The sequence below is a fragment of the Anser brachyrhynchus genome, assembly GCF_964034855.1.
Source record: "Anser brachyrhynchus genome assembly, chromosome: 1".
NCBI lineage: Eukaryota > Metazoa > Chordata > Aves > Anseriformes > Anatidae > Anser > Anser brachyrhynchus.
This window is the reverse complement of record NC_137694.1, coordinates 13,499,201-13,515,214: the sequence shown is the minus strand read 5'-3', so window position 1 is coordinate 13,515,214 and position 16,014 is coordinate 13,499,201. Positions and strand designations below refer to the sequence as shown.

General features: G+C 43.1%; 1 protein-coding gene across 1 annotated transcript in view; it reads left to right on the top strand.

Annotated features, from left to right (window-relative positions):
- Positions 1-16,014, top strand: part of SLC26A5 (solute carrier family 26 member 5) — a 34,415-nt gene that overhangs the window by 2,783 nt on the left and 15,618 nt on the right. The window contains exons 3-4 of the mRNA XM_080575343.1: positions 10,349-10,562; positions 12,416-12,555. Of these exons, the coding sequence (XP_080431469.1) occupies positions 10,396-10,562; positions 12,416-12,555 (307 nt within the window). The 5' untranslated portion in view covers positions 10,349-10,395. The remainder of the gene's footprint in view (positions 1-10,348; positions 10,563-12,415; positions 12,556-16,014) is intronic.

Here is a 16,014-nt window from a genome sequence, read left to right as displayed (position 1 = left end):
GCAAAATCTGAATTTTGGGCAGCTGGTGTTCATGGAGCAGAATTCAAAACATAATATACCACACAGGAGAAAACTTGCGTCACTATTCCAAGGTGCCTGTCGGGGAATGCTGCCCGCTCCTGTTGTGGCAGGAGCTCTGCTGAGCTCAGGCATGTCTGGAGCAAAACCACAGGTCTTTTTCATAGGTGCTGGCATCTTTAATGCCTTGTTTAAATGCTGAAGTTTTGCTGCTGCTGTCATACCTTTATGGCACAGCGTGGTTGAAGTCCTTTTCCAGAGAAAGGAAAACCTGAGTTCAGTTACCCCTTCAGCACATTAGGGTTTAACCTTGCCTCTCCCATTTACTAGAAAGGTGCCATTGCTACACGGTTTTGACTGCAACACTGTTTTATAAGCCCTCCCCATTTGTTTCAGTTTTAATATTTCTTTATCTTCTGTTCTGTTTCAAAGTTCAACTTGGAATTTTGCACTGTACTTCTTGGCCCATTGTTTTCGGTTCTGTAGTGTGTGTTTCTGTTTTCTTTTCCAGTTTCATGTTTAAAATTGATGCTTGCGATCTCTTCCAATATGGCGTTGCAGTGCTGCAGATCCTGCTGTACTTGTGTCCACATAGCTGACCCGAGCCCTTTGTATGTGCATTTCTGAGGAAAGGAGGTTCTTGCAAGAAGTTGTCAGACCAGGAAAATAACTCAAAGAACTTTTCTTCATTTCATTTGATGATCCTCGGCCCAGGCACCCTTGTTGCTCTTTCAGTTCTTTGGTCGTTGCACCCTTGTGTTAGCTGTTGAAAGAACCTATTCATTCTAGGAGTCAGTTGGAGAACTCTTCTTTGTCCCTACAGTCCCGTTTAAAGTAAGCTTTATTTATATCGTTATGAATCTGGCACAGATGAGGTTTTGGTAGGTGGTCTCCTAGCTTTGCTGCTTGCTTGAGTGATGGGCACCACTACTGTCTTACAGCTCTCCTCAGAGTATAGATATCTTCAGCTCTACCAAATAAATGGCACCAATTTATGAAGACCTCACCAACACGGCTGAAAATCTGGTGCTTCAGTGACCTTGTCGGGTTAAAGTACAACTGTGAGGGCATGAGCCTGGCAGGCTGTTTCATCAGTCCTGTACTCTTTACTGTAAACCTTCAACATCGGAAAGTGTTCAGTGCAAACCAATAACTGGAGCCGGTCCAAAGCAATTTCGGGATGTTGTCCTTCGTAATTGCACTGTTGGGATTGTGGAGCTGTTTCTTTAGCTGGGTAAAGATGAGTGGTTTTAGCTTGTGTAGCAAAGAGCAGGCACAGAGCTGTCACTGCGGGGTTGAGGAAGCAGACTGTGACATAGAGGGGGAGGACTCATTAGGTGGCTCCTCCGCTGAGGAAAGTGCATCATGTAACTACTCCCTTCGGCACACTTATTGAGTGGCAGCAGGTATTTAAGCTCCCAAGGAGTGCTAGACACACACTTCTCTTTCTGTGAGTTATCGTATCAGCCACAGAAGAAAAGCAAAGGCATACAGTGAGTGCAAATAAAGGAACGACTTGTTGTTTAACGCGAGAAGCTTCTGTTACTGGTTCATTTTGCTTACTGTGAATTTTAAATATTTCAAGGAAAAGCAGTACTGGCCACTGCACGCTTGTGGCCTTCCTGCATAACCTTGGCGTCAAGATGTCGAAGAAAGTAATTTCCACTGGCTGGCAATCACCTTCAGAGCATGAGGCAACACCCTTAAGTACATAGGAGACAGGAAGACGCTATCGCCTGGATAACCTAATCTTAGCCAAGTAGCAGTTGCATAAACACGGGCAGGGTATGTCACAGGTCAAGTCCTACTCGCTGCTTTTGTAGGATTTAATTTGATACCTATTGCACAAAAGGCATACCCAGAAAATGGGTGTTAGGAAGTAGCTGTCAAAGAGCTGTTTCTTCTGAACACAGAGCCTCACATGGATAGAGAAGTCGAACTTCTCTCTCAAAACTAGCAGGAGAGTTGCAGCTTGATTAAAGAGTTATTACTGCTTTCTCAGAGAATATCTGCCCTATGTGAAACTCTTTGGCTTTTTCAGAAACAAGAATCCTTCAGGAATTTCTTCAGGCATGACAGTCGGTGTACCTTGTTCTGCAAAGGGGCAAATCCTTTCTGAAACAATTAGGAAGAGGTTCCCTAGAGGACCCTTGGAGAGATTTGAAAACCTCTCATTAGTTAAGTAAAGTAGTTACTTCATGCCTTGTTTTCAGCAGTGAAACTGGGATATAAACTTATAATCCTCTTCTAAATCCCTTCTTCCCTCCTCTCACCCCAGTCATTTCTTCCTGTTAACATTCTGTGGCTCACTATCCTTCAGCTTCCCTATGGCTTCAGAGGTTCGCACCATAAATATGATCACTGAAATTAATCTGGTTATAAATAACAACCTTCTGCCTTTTTTTTTTGTTTATTTTTAGCCTGATGCAGCCAGTTGAGAGGCTGGTGGTGTGTGTAAACAGGGCTGAGGAAGCAGTCTGTGATGCAGTCTGGGAGGGCTCAGTAGGTGGCTTCTCCGTTGAAGAAAGCTTACCGTGTAACTATTCCTTCTGCACAGTCAGGCACTTGTTTGCTGTCTGCTTGTTCCACTTTGCTGGGAAAAGATGGATAAAGGGTGCCACGAACACTTCTAACGTTCAGCTGGAGGTCAGTAGTGCACTAAGGTTACATGGACCGGCAAAGTGATTCTGGGTTAGCTTGGTGTGTGTGCTTGATCGTGATTCATGTTCTCTCCTCTGATCAGCAACTGGATGGCTAGAATGAAGACTGCTCTAATAAAGTTTTTGGCAGTGAATTTCCCCTGAGGAACTGAACCTAGCTAATGATTACCTGGCCCTGAGCTACATGAAGGGCTGTGCATCCTTATCAGTTGGCTTGAGTACAACACAGCAGTCATCGGCCACGATACCGTTCTGATTAACTTATCTGATTCCACTGTCTCTAGCTACTGCTTCTGGAGATCAAAAGGAATATTCGGGGGGGGTGGGTATGGCAGATTCAGACCGTCCATGACCTTTGCAAGGACAGCAAAGCCACAGGAAGTACAAATAAGGATGATCATATTTCTGTGGGTTCTCATGGACATCAAAGTGTCTGCACTGGAAACAGAAGCCATCTCTTATCTGCGTCTGACTGGCAGGGAGACTGGTGTTTGCTGCTCAAAGTGCTTCAGGTGTTTGTCTTATGTGAAACTGATTAAACAGCTCAATCAGTGTAACAGGTTACCAAAACATTATCTTGTTGAAAACAAACACAAGATTGCTATTTGATAAGAGAGAACATTAGATACTCTAATAAATTCATTAGTCCATGGAATAAATCATTAGAAGCTAAAGTGTTTTTTTTTGTCAAGGACCATGAAGTATGAAATACCCCTTAGGCCTAAGGGGTAAGTTACGTAACTTTTTAAAGGTCTGATTTGTTACCATTTTCTGAGACAAGGATCTCTGTGCTTCACGTGTTGTTGTTACGCTCTTTTCAGTGGATAAATGATCAGTTTGATAGAGGAAATGTCATGCTGAATCAGCCTGAGGAAGGTGAGGCTGCTGCTGCTCCATGTCCCCAGATCCAACCGGTAGCAAGGCTGAAGGCGTGTTCCCAGCAGGTACACAGAGCACACATACACTGCATATTTCTATATATATTTGGCCAGCCACACTGATTAGACAGACAGCACCAACATATTCTCATCCTTTTACCTTCCTGGCAGAGCAGCATGGAGATCCACAGCAAGAACATGCAGAAAGACATATGTATGTCTATAAATTTATCTGTGTAGGAGGTGGATCCCTCTGGCAGCTGGGCTCAGACACACAGGGTCCAGTAGCTAGCTCCTGCATCCCACTGTCCCCACTTGCTGGCAGCTGGACCCCAAAGTCCCCCCCAGTTGCTGCGCATGGACACATGTAGCTGGCCTGGACTTCCCAGCTCCTGATAGCTGCCCACCTTCTGTGCTCTCAGCCCTAGAGATACACAGGTGCTCCTACACCCACAGCTGGCTGCAACGCGCCAGGCCCCATTGCTGGTCGCCCTGTGCTGCTCTGGGTGCGTGGAGATGGGCCTTTGATGGGCTGATAGCTCCTGCCGTGGGCCTGGGAATAGCCTAATGGTGTTATTTGGGCTCCCCCTCCTGCCTGTGCATCTCTGAGGAGCTTTTATCATATACCTGACACAGTCTATGTAGCCATCTTGACTTTTTATGTGGAATGGAGTGGAAATTTTATCTGTCTAAAGGCTGAACGGGGATTCATAATCCTGATTTTATTTTTTTAATGTCTCACCAGAAAGTCTCCCAGAGTGCATTTCTTAGCTTACAACCTGCACAGTGAAAATTCCGTTCAGTTCACAAGTTGCTTCTTAATTTGTGAAGCTTTATACGAAGGCTACAATTCCAAGCCATCTATTTGTTAGTGGACTTAGTGGGAGTAGCAAAGGAGAAAGAAGGATGATAAGCACAGTCCAAGGAAAGTAGGAGAGCTCATTGACCCACCCAGTCATTTTACAAATGCTTTGTGGCTTTCAAAAAAACAAAACAAAAGAAAAAAAACAAACACCTTCTATTCCAGCTTGCTATCATTTTATAATTGCTGAAGATAAGTAGAAGAGCATAGGGCACTGTGGAATGAGGCCAGAGAGAAGAAAGCAATGTGGGAGGTTGTGGTTCTTAAAACTGCCTCAGTTTTGTGCCTAGCCTCTTCAGACCTTGCAATAGCTCTGGTTTTCAGTGTACATTTGGTGGAACATATTTTATGTAGCATGAGTGTATGTTTCCACCAGCCTTCTGGCTGATGGCAGTCCACTGTTATTTGTAAACCTAAAGATACTTAAATATTCATTAGACTTTACAGTTCACAATCAAACTTGGAGTTCCCCAGCACAGATGCATTCCTCTAGCATAATGCTGTATTAGTACTTCCCGCCCACGCTTTGCCAAAGCAACTCTGTGCTTAGCTGCCAGAAGGAAGGCTTTCTGCTCTTTCAAAACAGGCAGGTCATTATTCTTCATGTCTCCAAATCAGCGTAGATGGCTTGACAACCCTGCTTTATCATCTAAGATTGGGAAGAGAAAGTGCTTAATTACTAATGATGGTGTTATAAAGTGATGTTTGCTTCACTTTTTTTTTTTTTCCTTTGACACCTTCAGTTTGATAGTAGCAGTAAAGACAAGAACAGGTCTTTATCAGTCAGATAAAGAATTGGCAACTCTTAAGTCTTTTGCATGCACCTTTTAAGTACTTTAGCTCAACTTTTATCTGGCTGATAAGATTAATGGCAGTGTTTCTTAATAGAGTAGTAATTTTTTCCTTGCTGTGAAGTTCAAAGGTTGTCCAGAGCAGTGTTCCACTGTTAATTGGGCCTCACAAACACCCGAAGATCTCCTTTCTCTTCCCTTGTTGAAGGCCTGGGAGTTTCAGAAATCATAGTGTTAAGCTGTGTCCTCGTGGGAATGACAGTAGCTATTTTTGCTCTTCCTTGAGCACGTTGGGAGTGAAGGACAAGGCTGAATTTCCAAGCCCTCGATATCTCTAGTGGCTAATAGTCATATTGGTAGCCAGCAACCACATGGAGAGACACTGAAACCAGTCACAAATTGCCACTCTCTCTGTCTTTGCAGCTTCTCTGTGGACAATGTGTATTGTCTGTTGTAAACACAAGCGTCTCAATCCATCTTGTCCTGTGTCCACTTTTGGAGAAAAAAAAAAAAGGGGGGGAAAATAGTGGATGATATTAAATACTTTCATCTTTTTTATGTTGCCCACAGCTTGGTATTCAAAGTAGTCATCAGAGAACATGGTTATTTAGGGCTGTTAAGATGAAGTTGGTGACGTGACATGGAACACAGAGAATAGTGTATCCAGCTGTCGTTTTGGTGTGGATTTACAATCTCTTTTAATGTGGTTTTATTTATCCATTAAGTGTCGCATTTGCCACATTTGTGTTCTGGTATCCACCATGACCCATAGCTAAACACAAGATCCTATCCTGCACTGTTCTCCCTCAGGTTAACTTTCATGTTAGGCCGTTCTCATGATTCAGTGCACTACAGCTTCCTAGTTCAAGCCAAATCAGAAATGCTCAATCTACAGTTAACGAACTTCTGGACTAAGGGACGGTGAGACCTAGGTTATGACCTCCAGCAGTATTTCAGACTAACACTTGCCATCATCTGGGTAGCTGATTCAGAGCTGAGCGCAGTTCAGCTGGTCAGTTACATCTGGATCATTTATTTTACTGTGGCAAACAGAAGCCCTGGGAAGGACTGGAGATCTGTCGTTCTGAACATGCTCATAGTATCTGGAGCAGTGTTGACATGTACATGGAAATGAGGAAGGAACTGAAGATCTTATGTTCTCTTCATAGCTAGATTTACACTACAAACTTATCTGGCTTCTCCAAATATTAACCAATCTACCTGAAGCTGAGCAAACTTGAACGTGGAAGATATGTAACCTGATTAGGACCTTAATTGCTTGGATTTAGCAGGGGATTGTTTTGTATTGCTGGCTCTTCTGGAGCAGGAAGAAGGGGTGCGTGCTTTTCAGACCTTGGCTAGAAAGTTTTTGATATTATATTCTTGTTTTATTAGAACAGCTCGGTGAAAACCAAGCCTCTGAACTGATATTGTTTGTTACCCCTACTTATGTGCCTTTTGCATACAGCTGTAGTTCTGGTTTGTTCTGATTTCTTTGAGTGGGTTTTCTATTTAAGACAGATTAAAATTGCTTCTCAGTTTGTAAATGAGAGTGTTCAGCACACTGGACCCAGCGCTCTACGTGTATTTTACCAGTACTGAGCCGAGGGAAGAACTGCCCCTCGCAGGCGGCTGGTGACACTGTAATTAGCCTAGGGTGCTGTTGGCCAGGAGAGCACGTTGCTGCTTTATGTTTGAATTTTTGTCCACCAGTAGGCCCAGTTCTTTATGTGCTTTCCAGATGATTAAATATTAAATCCTGCATTTACTGGTGCATGCGGATATTCCTCCTAGACTTTGCGCTTCCCTGTGTTGAATTTCACAGGGTTCCTGTCTGCCCATTTCTCCAGCCCATCAAGGTCCTTCTGAACGGCAACACAACTGTCTGGTGTGTCAGCCACTCTTTTCAGTTTTACATCATCTTTAAACTCGCTGAAGGTGCACCCATGGACTTCTGTATGTCCCATCTGTGTAACTGTTCCTGTACCTGATCCTTTTCACTGGAAGTAAGTTTTCCTTGCACCAAACTTTCCCACTGGGATTGCTGAAGACTTACCAATATCTTATCTTACCAATAAAGCGTGAGACACAGCTAATCCTTTTCCATGTCCTTTGTCACCAGGTCCTTTGTCCTTTTCTATATAGTGCCCACATTTTCTGTAGTCTTCCTCTTGCTGCTGATACAGCTGTAGAAGCCCTTTTTGTTCCCACTCATGTCTGCCAGATTGAACTCCAGGTGGAATTTGGCTTTCCCTGAAAGCTTGAACAGTGTCTCTATATTCTTCCTGGGTCATCTGTTCTTGTTGCCACATTTCATATGCTTAACTTTTCACCTACAAATTTTGTCAGGAGCTCCTCATTCATCTACACAGGCCTTCGTTCCACTCTTGCTTGAATTCTTGTTCATTGAGATGGGCAATTCTTGAGTTTGGAGGAAGTGGTCCTTGAAAATTTGCCAGCCCTCCAGGACTCTTTTTCTCTCCGTGGGTGTGCAGAGGTCTAGGACTGTATGTCTGGTTTCTCTCAGAATTCTGAACTCCTCCATCTCCTGGTGACTGCAGCCGAGGCTTCCCCTGAGCTTTATGTTCCTGACCAATTCTTCCTTGTTCGTAAGTATCAGGTCCAGCAGAGCACACCCCCTTGTCAGCTTCTCCATCACCTGTGTCAGGAAGCTACATCCAGCTACATCCTGCATCCCAGAAAGCTTCTGGAATGCCTGTGGTCTGCTGGGTTGCCCTTCCAGCAAGCATTAGAGGGGTTAATATTTCAGTTACATTAGGATTCATGTGTATCTTCCTGTCTAGAACAGAGCAAGACGTGAAGTGGGAAGTGGTATTTGTGGGTAGGTAGGCTTTGATGCAGAAAGAAAGTGCTTCAGATTTTAGCAGCCAAACATACATCCTAGTATGGAAGGTATTGCTTGCACTATGAAATGAGATAAATATGATAATAGGGGGGTGAGAGGGGGAAAAAAAAAGAGGCAGGACTAGTCAGAGGGGAGTTGCAGGCAGGTTGATTGTGTTCTAATGTCGACCAGGTCAAAATCTGCAGATAAGGGGAAAAATGTAATATTAAGAGCTACAATTTGCTAAACAATAACACAAGAAAATTCACAAAATGTCATGCAGGCTTCTTAATAACTTGAAACTATGGAAAGATGGAAAAGAAGCTTAAAATTCATTTCATTAGTGCAAAGCTAACAAGCTCTGATAACGCCTTTGATGTGCTACTGTTTTAGATAGCTTATTTCATCTGTAATATCTGAAGTAAATCTTGAATGTGATATAAAGAAAAGTTAAAATATCAGTAAAAATATCCTTTTGTGACTGTCTATGGAAAATCTTGCTTACAAATTAACGAGAACTGAAGAGACGCTAGGCTCTCTTCTAGAAGTTAGAGAACAGTGAGCCCTGGGTGGAAAATTCCAGCACCTTTGTCAGACTGAAGGCTTAGGGAGCAATATTGGTATTTTGCTGCCGGGCAGCCTGTATTTGCTGAATCAGAGCGTTGGACCAATCATGGTTAGCTCCGTCCGAGTGTTTAGGTGGTAACTTGTTTAATTTCTGTGTGGTAACCCCCTTCTGGGAAAGTATTGATGTATAGTAAAAAACTAAGCACCTCCAAGTTAACTCTTGGTTCAAGGCAAACATGCGCTTAAGTGCCTCGCTGGACTTGAGCCCAAAGAATTTTGGCCGTTTCCCATTATTTCAAGAGATCAAGCTGTAAGTAACATCTTTATCCAGATTAGAGTAATTGTGGCAAGATTCGGATTAAAATGCATGTATTTTCTCCTTATTAATTAATTCCCAGAGTGGCAAAAACATCTCAGAGTACATTTACTTCCTGCTTTTCCCCTGAAAAAAAGCCTGTGTCAGTCTGAGTCAGACTCTTCCCAGCAAGAATTAAGAGAGGAGATGAAGTAAGTAGGAAAGGAGAGTGGTGTCTTAGTGCACAGATGAGTTCTCTACAGTTTCTCTCTACCCAGAACTACAAAACCCCCAGAAAAGAGTGAGGTGTGCTGTAGAAACTGAATCTTACAGTGTTGTAATACATCGCATCACCCACAGCGATCACTGCCTTCCCTTCTCGGCTTCTGGGTTACAGGGATTTAACTGAAATCTGTCCTTTACTTTTAGAGCCAATTTGGAAAATTCTCTTTTTGGTAAGCTTCACTGTAGTCCTGCGCACTCACTTTCTGCCATCAAAGGTAGTGCTGGCCACTTCCACTTAATGATATAGCGGTCCTGTCATTTTGCTTCTATATGGGGCAACAAATGATCAGAAATATGGCCCTGGAGAGAAGAAGGGTCCTGGAGAGCTCTGAATTATAACTCAGAGTTCAGATTTTGTATAATTATGATTCGGAGTTATGTTTCTTGCCCTACATTTATAGAAGCAGCCACCACAGGGCAAACTAACAGAGCATCTCCTGGACATGTGAGGGTGTTTTTGGCAATGAGTCAGACAGACCAATAGATGCTTATGTGCTTTCTGGCTAGTTTTAAAATGATGTACGTCTCCTGACTCCCAGTTTAGCGGGTGTGAGACGGAGAACAATGGTAAGTGGCACAAGCATTGAAATAGTTCTTTAAAGTAGGCAATTGTACATCCTTGAGACACTTGTTTGAAAAAGAAGCCTCTGAAACAGGGAAGAGAAGGCAGGTGAATAGATGCAGCAGGAAGCAACTGGTTACCTGGAAAAAAAGAAGTGGTTTTCTTATTGGTAAAGTTGGAGTTCTGCCTTTTGGAGATAGATGTGGCAATTTGTGAGTAAGCAGGAAGTAACTCAGCAATAAAGCAATCTCCGTTCGATACTGAGGTTTCCTTTAGAAACTGAGGAGGGAAAGAGCAGATAAGCACGAATATAACCTTCCATTTTTGTGTTTCTGCAATTATTTACAGAGTAATTAATGCAAAAGCTTTCTTTACCTAAGAGAAGCACAAACATAATGGCTTGCATATAGTAAAGATCATGAGAGTAATTTATTTACTTACCGTTACAGACCATCTAATCTGTGCTTTTAGACATCGTTCACAGATCTGGTACCTGGCTTGTCAAAGTACACTCTGAAAGGAAATGTCAAATCAGAGGTTCAAAAACTGACATTCGGCGACCAAACTCTTTTTGTCTACCTCCAGGTTTTTCTGCGGAGACTGTAGAGCTCTTCTTCCTTGGCTCCTGCTCAATGAGATCAGCTATGGAACACACTCAAGAACACGAAGCATGCCTTGAGCAAACGCAGAAGTACTGTGTGGAGAGACCGATATATAACCAAGAGATCTTGCAAGGGCAGCTGCGCAGGCGGGAGAGAACACCTCAGACTTTAAGGCAGAAGATTGCACACTCTTGTCGGTAGGGTTTTGTGTCTTCTGTTTGTTGTATTGGTTAGAGCCGTTCTGGTTCTTAATTTATCCATGCACATAGCTGGTAATTCCTTCAAAGAAACCTAAAAGATAAAAACCCTGCTTTGATTTTCAGCAAGACCATGATGAAGTTATGTATGTGTTTTTATATGGCGATATGTAACTATATTAAAAACGGTTGGGTAAATTAGTTGAATTGCCTTCATTAAAGTGAAAAGGAAAATATGCCGCATAGGAATGTGAAGTATTAGTCAAATCATGTGACGTGTAAATTCATAAGACCCAGGAAAATATCTGTCCTTCTTTTTACATGGAAATACTTATGGCCAAATTAATCCTGCTCTAGTGGTTGGCAACCCTGCCCAGAGCAGGGGGGTTGAAACTAGATGATCTTTAAGGTCCTTTTCAACCCTGGCCATTCTCTGATTCTATGATTCTATGAAACCTGTGCTTCACATGAGCGTTTCACAGAAGAAGAATGGAAGTGTGTGAGAGCTGTGTAGAAGTCCTTATTATTAGCTTAATAAGGACTTAATAGAGGTACTCTGTAGCTTTTAACTAACTGTTGTGGAACCTAAGTATCATCTGGTTGAACATAAAATGTCTTTAACCGTGAAACTTGCTCCGTGGTGCCAGGGGAGAATGGAGAGAAACTTCTTCTAGTTAAGTTTTCCTTAGCTTTATACTCATCGGTGCTTCATTTGCAGAGTTAACACAGTTGTTTGCCAGACTCTTGTTCTGCAAGACAACAAATGATTTCCGCCTGTTTGTCTGTTGAATATTCCTGTTCCCATGATTTGACGTTTAGAGATTTGCTTTGATTAATGGAATGACCATTCTAATGGTCATGGCACCTAATTCCACCTCAAAAGAACGTATCTGTCCCAAATTAAAATATATGGAACAAAATCCTCCTGAGCTGTGACTTCCTGCAGTTCAGTCTGTTGAAACATGAAGTGTGGGTGACTCTAGTTCCTCTCTCACTGGTAGCAGTAAGCTTCTTCACTATGCCATTTAGTTCCATGAGTATTTGGAAATATTAACGAATCTCTGTGGTTCTCTTGCAGTTCCCCTACTCAGAGAAGCATTTATATACCCCCCGTGTTATATTTTTGCCCAAGGTTAAACTTTCTTACCACAGTGAAATCAACGTATGATGCATGGCAGTGCTGAATAGAGATATACATTTCTTGGCCCTGTTCATTTGTCATGAGTCAGGGTTTCAAAAGGTTAATAACTCTGCTAAAAGACACAGGGATCAGTGTTGCTGACTTCAGTGCCTTTTCTTCCAGGGTAAAGGAGGGTTAGTTCTCAAATAGCTTTAAAATTAGCCTGTCAGTACATGACAGTAAAAAAGCATTAATAAAACAGTAGTAAAAAAAGGTGTAAAAATGTCAGAAGTTATAATAAAAAAGCATAAAGCACGGAGGCAGTAAATAAAAATAGGAAGAAACACAGTAAAGTATTTTGAGATGTATGAGGGGAAAACGCTATCTGAAAGGAAGTTATCCTTGGGATTGTTACTAGAGAAATCATCTCAGCCACAAGTACTGGGTGACTGTCCGGTTGCTCACGGACTTGAAGTTTCACTTCCCTCTGAACTTCAGCCTCACAAGACTGTGATTCTCTTCTCCAGAGCCATAAGGTTTGTGAGCAGCAGCCAACGTGATAAAGGACTGACTTAATTGGAGTCACAGTTGTTTGTGCTTAAGCTTTGTGCAGAAGTCTCTGTAATCAGGGATCTGAGTCTGCGTTTCACGGAGCTGTTGTCCTGCGTAGGGATGAAATACATTTTTTTGACCTGCTAATGCCTAACTTTTTCTTCCTGCTTTGTCTTTTCAGTTGTTCCTCTAAGAAAGCCAAGTCTCATCTTTACAGTTTCTTACCAATTTTAAAATGGCTTCCCCATTACCCAGTGAAGGAATACTTATTAGGAGACATTATCTCAGGTATAAGCACTGGAGTTATGCAGCTTCCTCAAGGTGGGTATCTCTCTGCATTTATTCATCCTCTTCTTTGATTTTCTGTATATACTTTTATGGTAGTGGTTGGCTTCCTGAACACGTGTTCATGAAAATAATACGGGCCTTTCAGATGTGTTTGTGGAGGTCAGTACAGCATCCTGCAGACTAGCCCATAATGAGCATTCCCTCAAATTTAAAGTCAGCATTATGCAGTGAACTCTCTGAAAGAAGCTTACCTTTCTGATCAATACCCACAGTTCTTGATGACAGAACAACTTTTCAGTTTAAATGCATGTTTAAACATTTTCTTAGTGCTCCTAATTATCTTCTGATCTCATTGTGAAAATTGTTGCAAATTCCCTGCAGAGGGTAGCAGTATCTAATAGACATAACAGACCTAGTATTGCAACAGTAGTTCCAGCAGGATGATCCTCAGGGGAGCAGCCGTTGCAGAGGAACCAAACTGAAATCAGTCAGAAGAATGCTCAAGAAACTAGGGACTGATCTCTCTTTTTATTTTAAGGATAGAAGCCACCAGTTTAAGCTGTAACATAGTGGTGGGCAGTGATTTGCATGGTGGAAATATATCAAGAGTAGCTTGTGTAACAACAATGCAAACCTGTGGAATTTCTATGAATTTAGTTGGAAGCTTTACACCCAGAGGAGCCAGGCTCTGAAGCAACAGCAGAGTTTATAGAAGATGAAGAGAGAACCTGTTTTCACTGCTCTGTTCAGTTCTTGGTGACTGGTGTGAAGCCTTTTATTTAGCCTGACACTTTACTGTCAGCAATTTCAGAACTGCTATGGCGTTGAAAAGTGACAGTATTTTTATTGCAGTGCTGTTATGGGGTGCCATCATTTCTCTGGGAATGGCAGCTTCATGACAACTGCTACAGTCCCAGTAGATTTCCCTGGGAGGTCTTGGATTGGAAACAATCCTTGGTTTTGTACAGAGCCCAGTCCCAGTGGGATCCTCATGCTGAGGGTAATTACACATACATAAGTTTACTTGTGTTTTGGCTTATTTCATATTTCCACCTCATTCATTGCTTTTTAGGCTGAATCAGGCCTGAAGAATGAATCTGTAAATCTGAGAAACCTAGATTTTGATAGGGGGTGACCCATTAAAGGAATGGAGTATTCTAACAGTGCAATTGACCTTTTTATTTCTGCAGCTTCCCAGATTTATAATTCTTTTATAATTAAGGATGTTTTTTCTTACACAAACATTAACATCAATTTAACTTATCTTAAACTGGTAAGTTATGTGGTTAACTGTTAGATAAATCTGTTGTGCACTGGGCACAAACATCACCGTTGTATACCAAGACACAGTTTACGTGATGACTAGATAAGGGCACTAAAAGTGGTCAGGAGTGAACTTTATACTTAATTTTGTGACTTTGTTTTAAACTAAACATTATTCTTCCCTCCGGTGATTGCAGACATACCCTTGAACTGCTTCTAATCTTTCCCTTTCTGAAAAGACTTAAGTTGAACTTTTATTTTTCTGGAATGGATGTAATTATAGCAAGCATGAGGTCAAAGAAGACTGGGAATCATTCCAGAAGGAACTACAGTTAACAGGGTGTTTGAGCGGTGAGCTCCTGTCATGTCAATATCTCTTCATTTCCTTGGCACTGACAGCTTTTAAAAAATGCCAGTACAAATGAAAAGGAAAGGGACTAAAAGGGTACTCAAATCAGGAACTTCCCATTGACCCACCCTCCTGGACTGACACCACTAGCTTTCAGTTCTAGTCACTTTTCCTAGTAAGTTCATCACAATATTAAAGGCCAGGATGTTATGGTACGGGGTGTTCCGCTGGTGCTCTTGGCATGAGATAGCCCCTGGGACAAAGGATGTGTGTGGGATGAGCTTCAGAAGTGCTTGATCAAAAGCACGTTGCTGCAAGAGAATAACACCATCGCCAGTCCAGTCCTGTTAGGAATAGGAATTCTTGGTTAGGTTAGGTCTCAAACATTGTTTAAGACAGGAGCAAGACCCCATGAGCTATTACACAGCACAAGAGTACTTGGATGACACAGAAGATCATTTCCGAGCTTGTGCTTTCAGGATAAACCTAGTGCTTTGTCTCTCAATTTAAAAATAAATTAACAGGGAGAAGCATTGTAGAGTATCACTGGCTCTCCTTTGGGTGTGAACGTGGTGGTTTTACCCAGCTGGCCAGCTGAGCTCCACCACAGCTGCTCTCTTGCTCCCCCTCCTCAAAGGGAAAGGGGAAGAAAATACAATAAAAAGGGCTCAAAGGTTGAGATAAGGACGGGGAGATCACTTAACAATATTGTCATGAGCAAAACCAGACTCAGCGTAGGGAGTTTAGAGAAATGTATTGCCTATTACTGGCAAGCTAGAAAAGTGAGAAACAAAGAAAACACACTAAAAACATTTTCTCCCCCTCCACCCTCATCCACCTCTTCCCCCCAAGTGGCGCAGGGGATCGAGGAATGGGGGTTGTGGTCAGTCTGTAGCACTTCATCTCCACCACTCCTTGGTCACTCCGCCCCTGCTCCACGTGGGGTCCCTCCCACAGGATGCCATCCTTCCCAGACTGATCCAGTGTGGGCTGCCCACAGGCAGCAGCTCTTCAAGAACTGCTCCAGATATGGCTCTGTACCACGGGGTCCATCCCCCAGGAGCAAACTGCTCCAGCACGGGTCCCCCACGGGCGGCAGCTCCCCCCAGACCCCCTGCTCCTGCGTGGGCTCCTCTCCACGGGCTGCAGCTCCGGCCCGGGGCCTGCTCCTGCGGGGGCTCTCCATGGGCCGCAGCCTCCTCCAGGCCACATCCACCTGCTCCACCGGGGGCTCCTCCACGGGCTGCAGCTGCTCAGGACAGTTACACCCCGTATCATGGGATGCACGTGGTTTACCTGTGAGCCCAGTCCCATGGCAAGCACCCATTCAGTCCCACTGGGGAGGTGTTCCTCAGTGCTCTTCTCCCACAGCTTCATCCCCGTGCTTGCCAGCTCCACCAACAAATGGGAATGGTGTGGATCACACTTCCATTGCATGGGGATTGACATGTCTAAACAACAAAAAGGACTTAATTTACTGAATACACTGGGAGAAATCCCAGGCTGTGTAAGCTCAGTGTCCTTACAGAGCACAAGCAATGCTTCCCTGCTTGTTTTACACTTTAGAGCATGTTTTGTGGAACTGCAAACTTTTAGGGATGAGGGGAGAAAGAGGAAGCGTTTAATCAGTCATAGGTTGCCATGAAGGTTATGTCTGATTAAAAAGGAGGAGAAAAACCAAACGTTCTGCTGGTTATGGTGTTTCAGGTTTGGGGCAGCGGGGGCTAGTTTATTATTTTTTCGACAGATCAGAACAAAAGCAATCAAAAGTGTTTGTTGGCCATTATGAAGTGCTTCCAGCTACAAAGGCAAAACAGTGAGTGCACAACTGTGCACATGCACACACAAACACGCCCACACACATCTGCAACACCTATGAT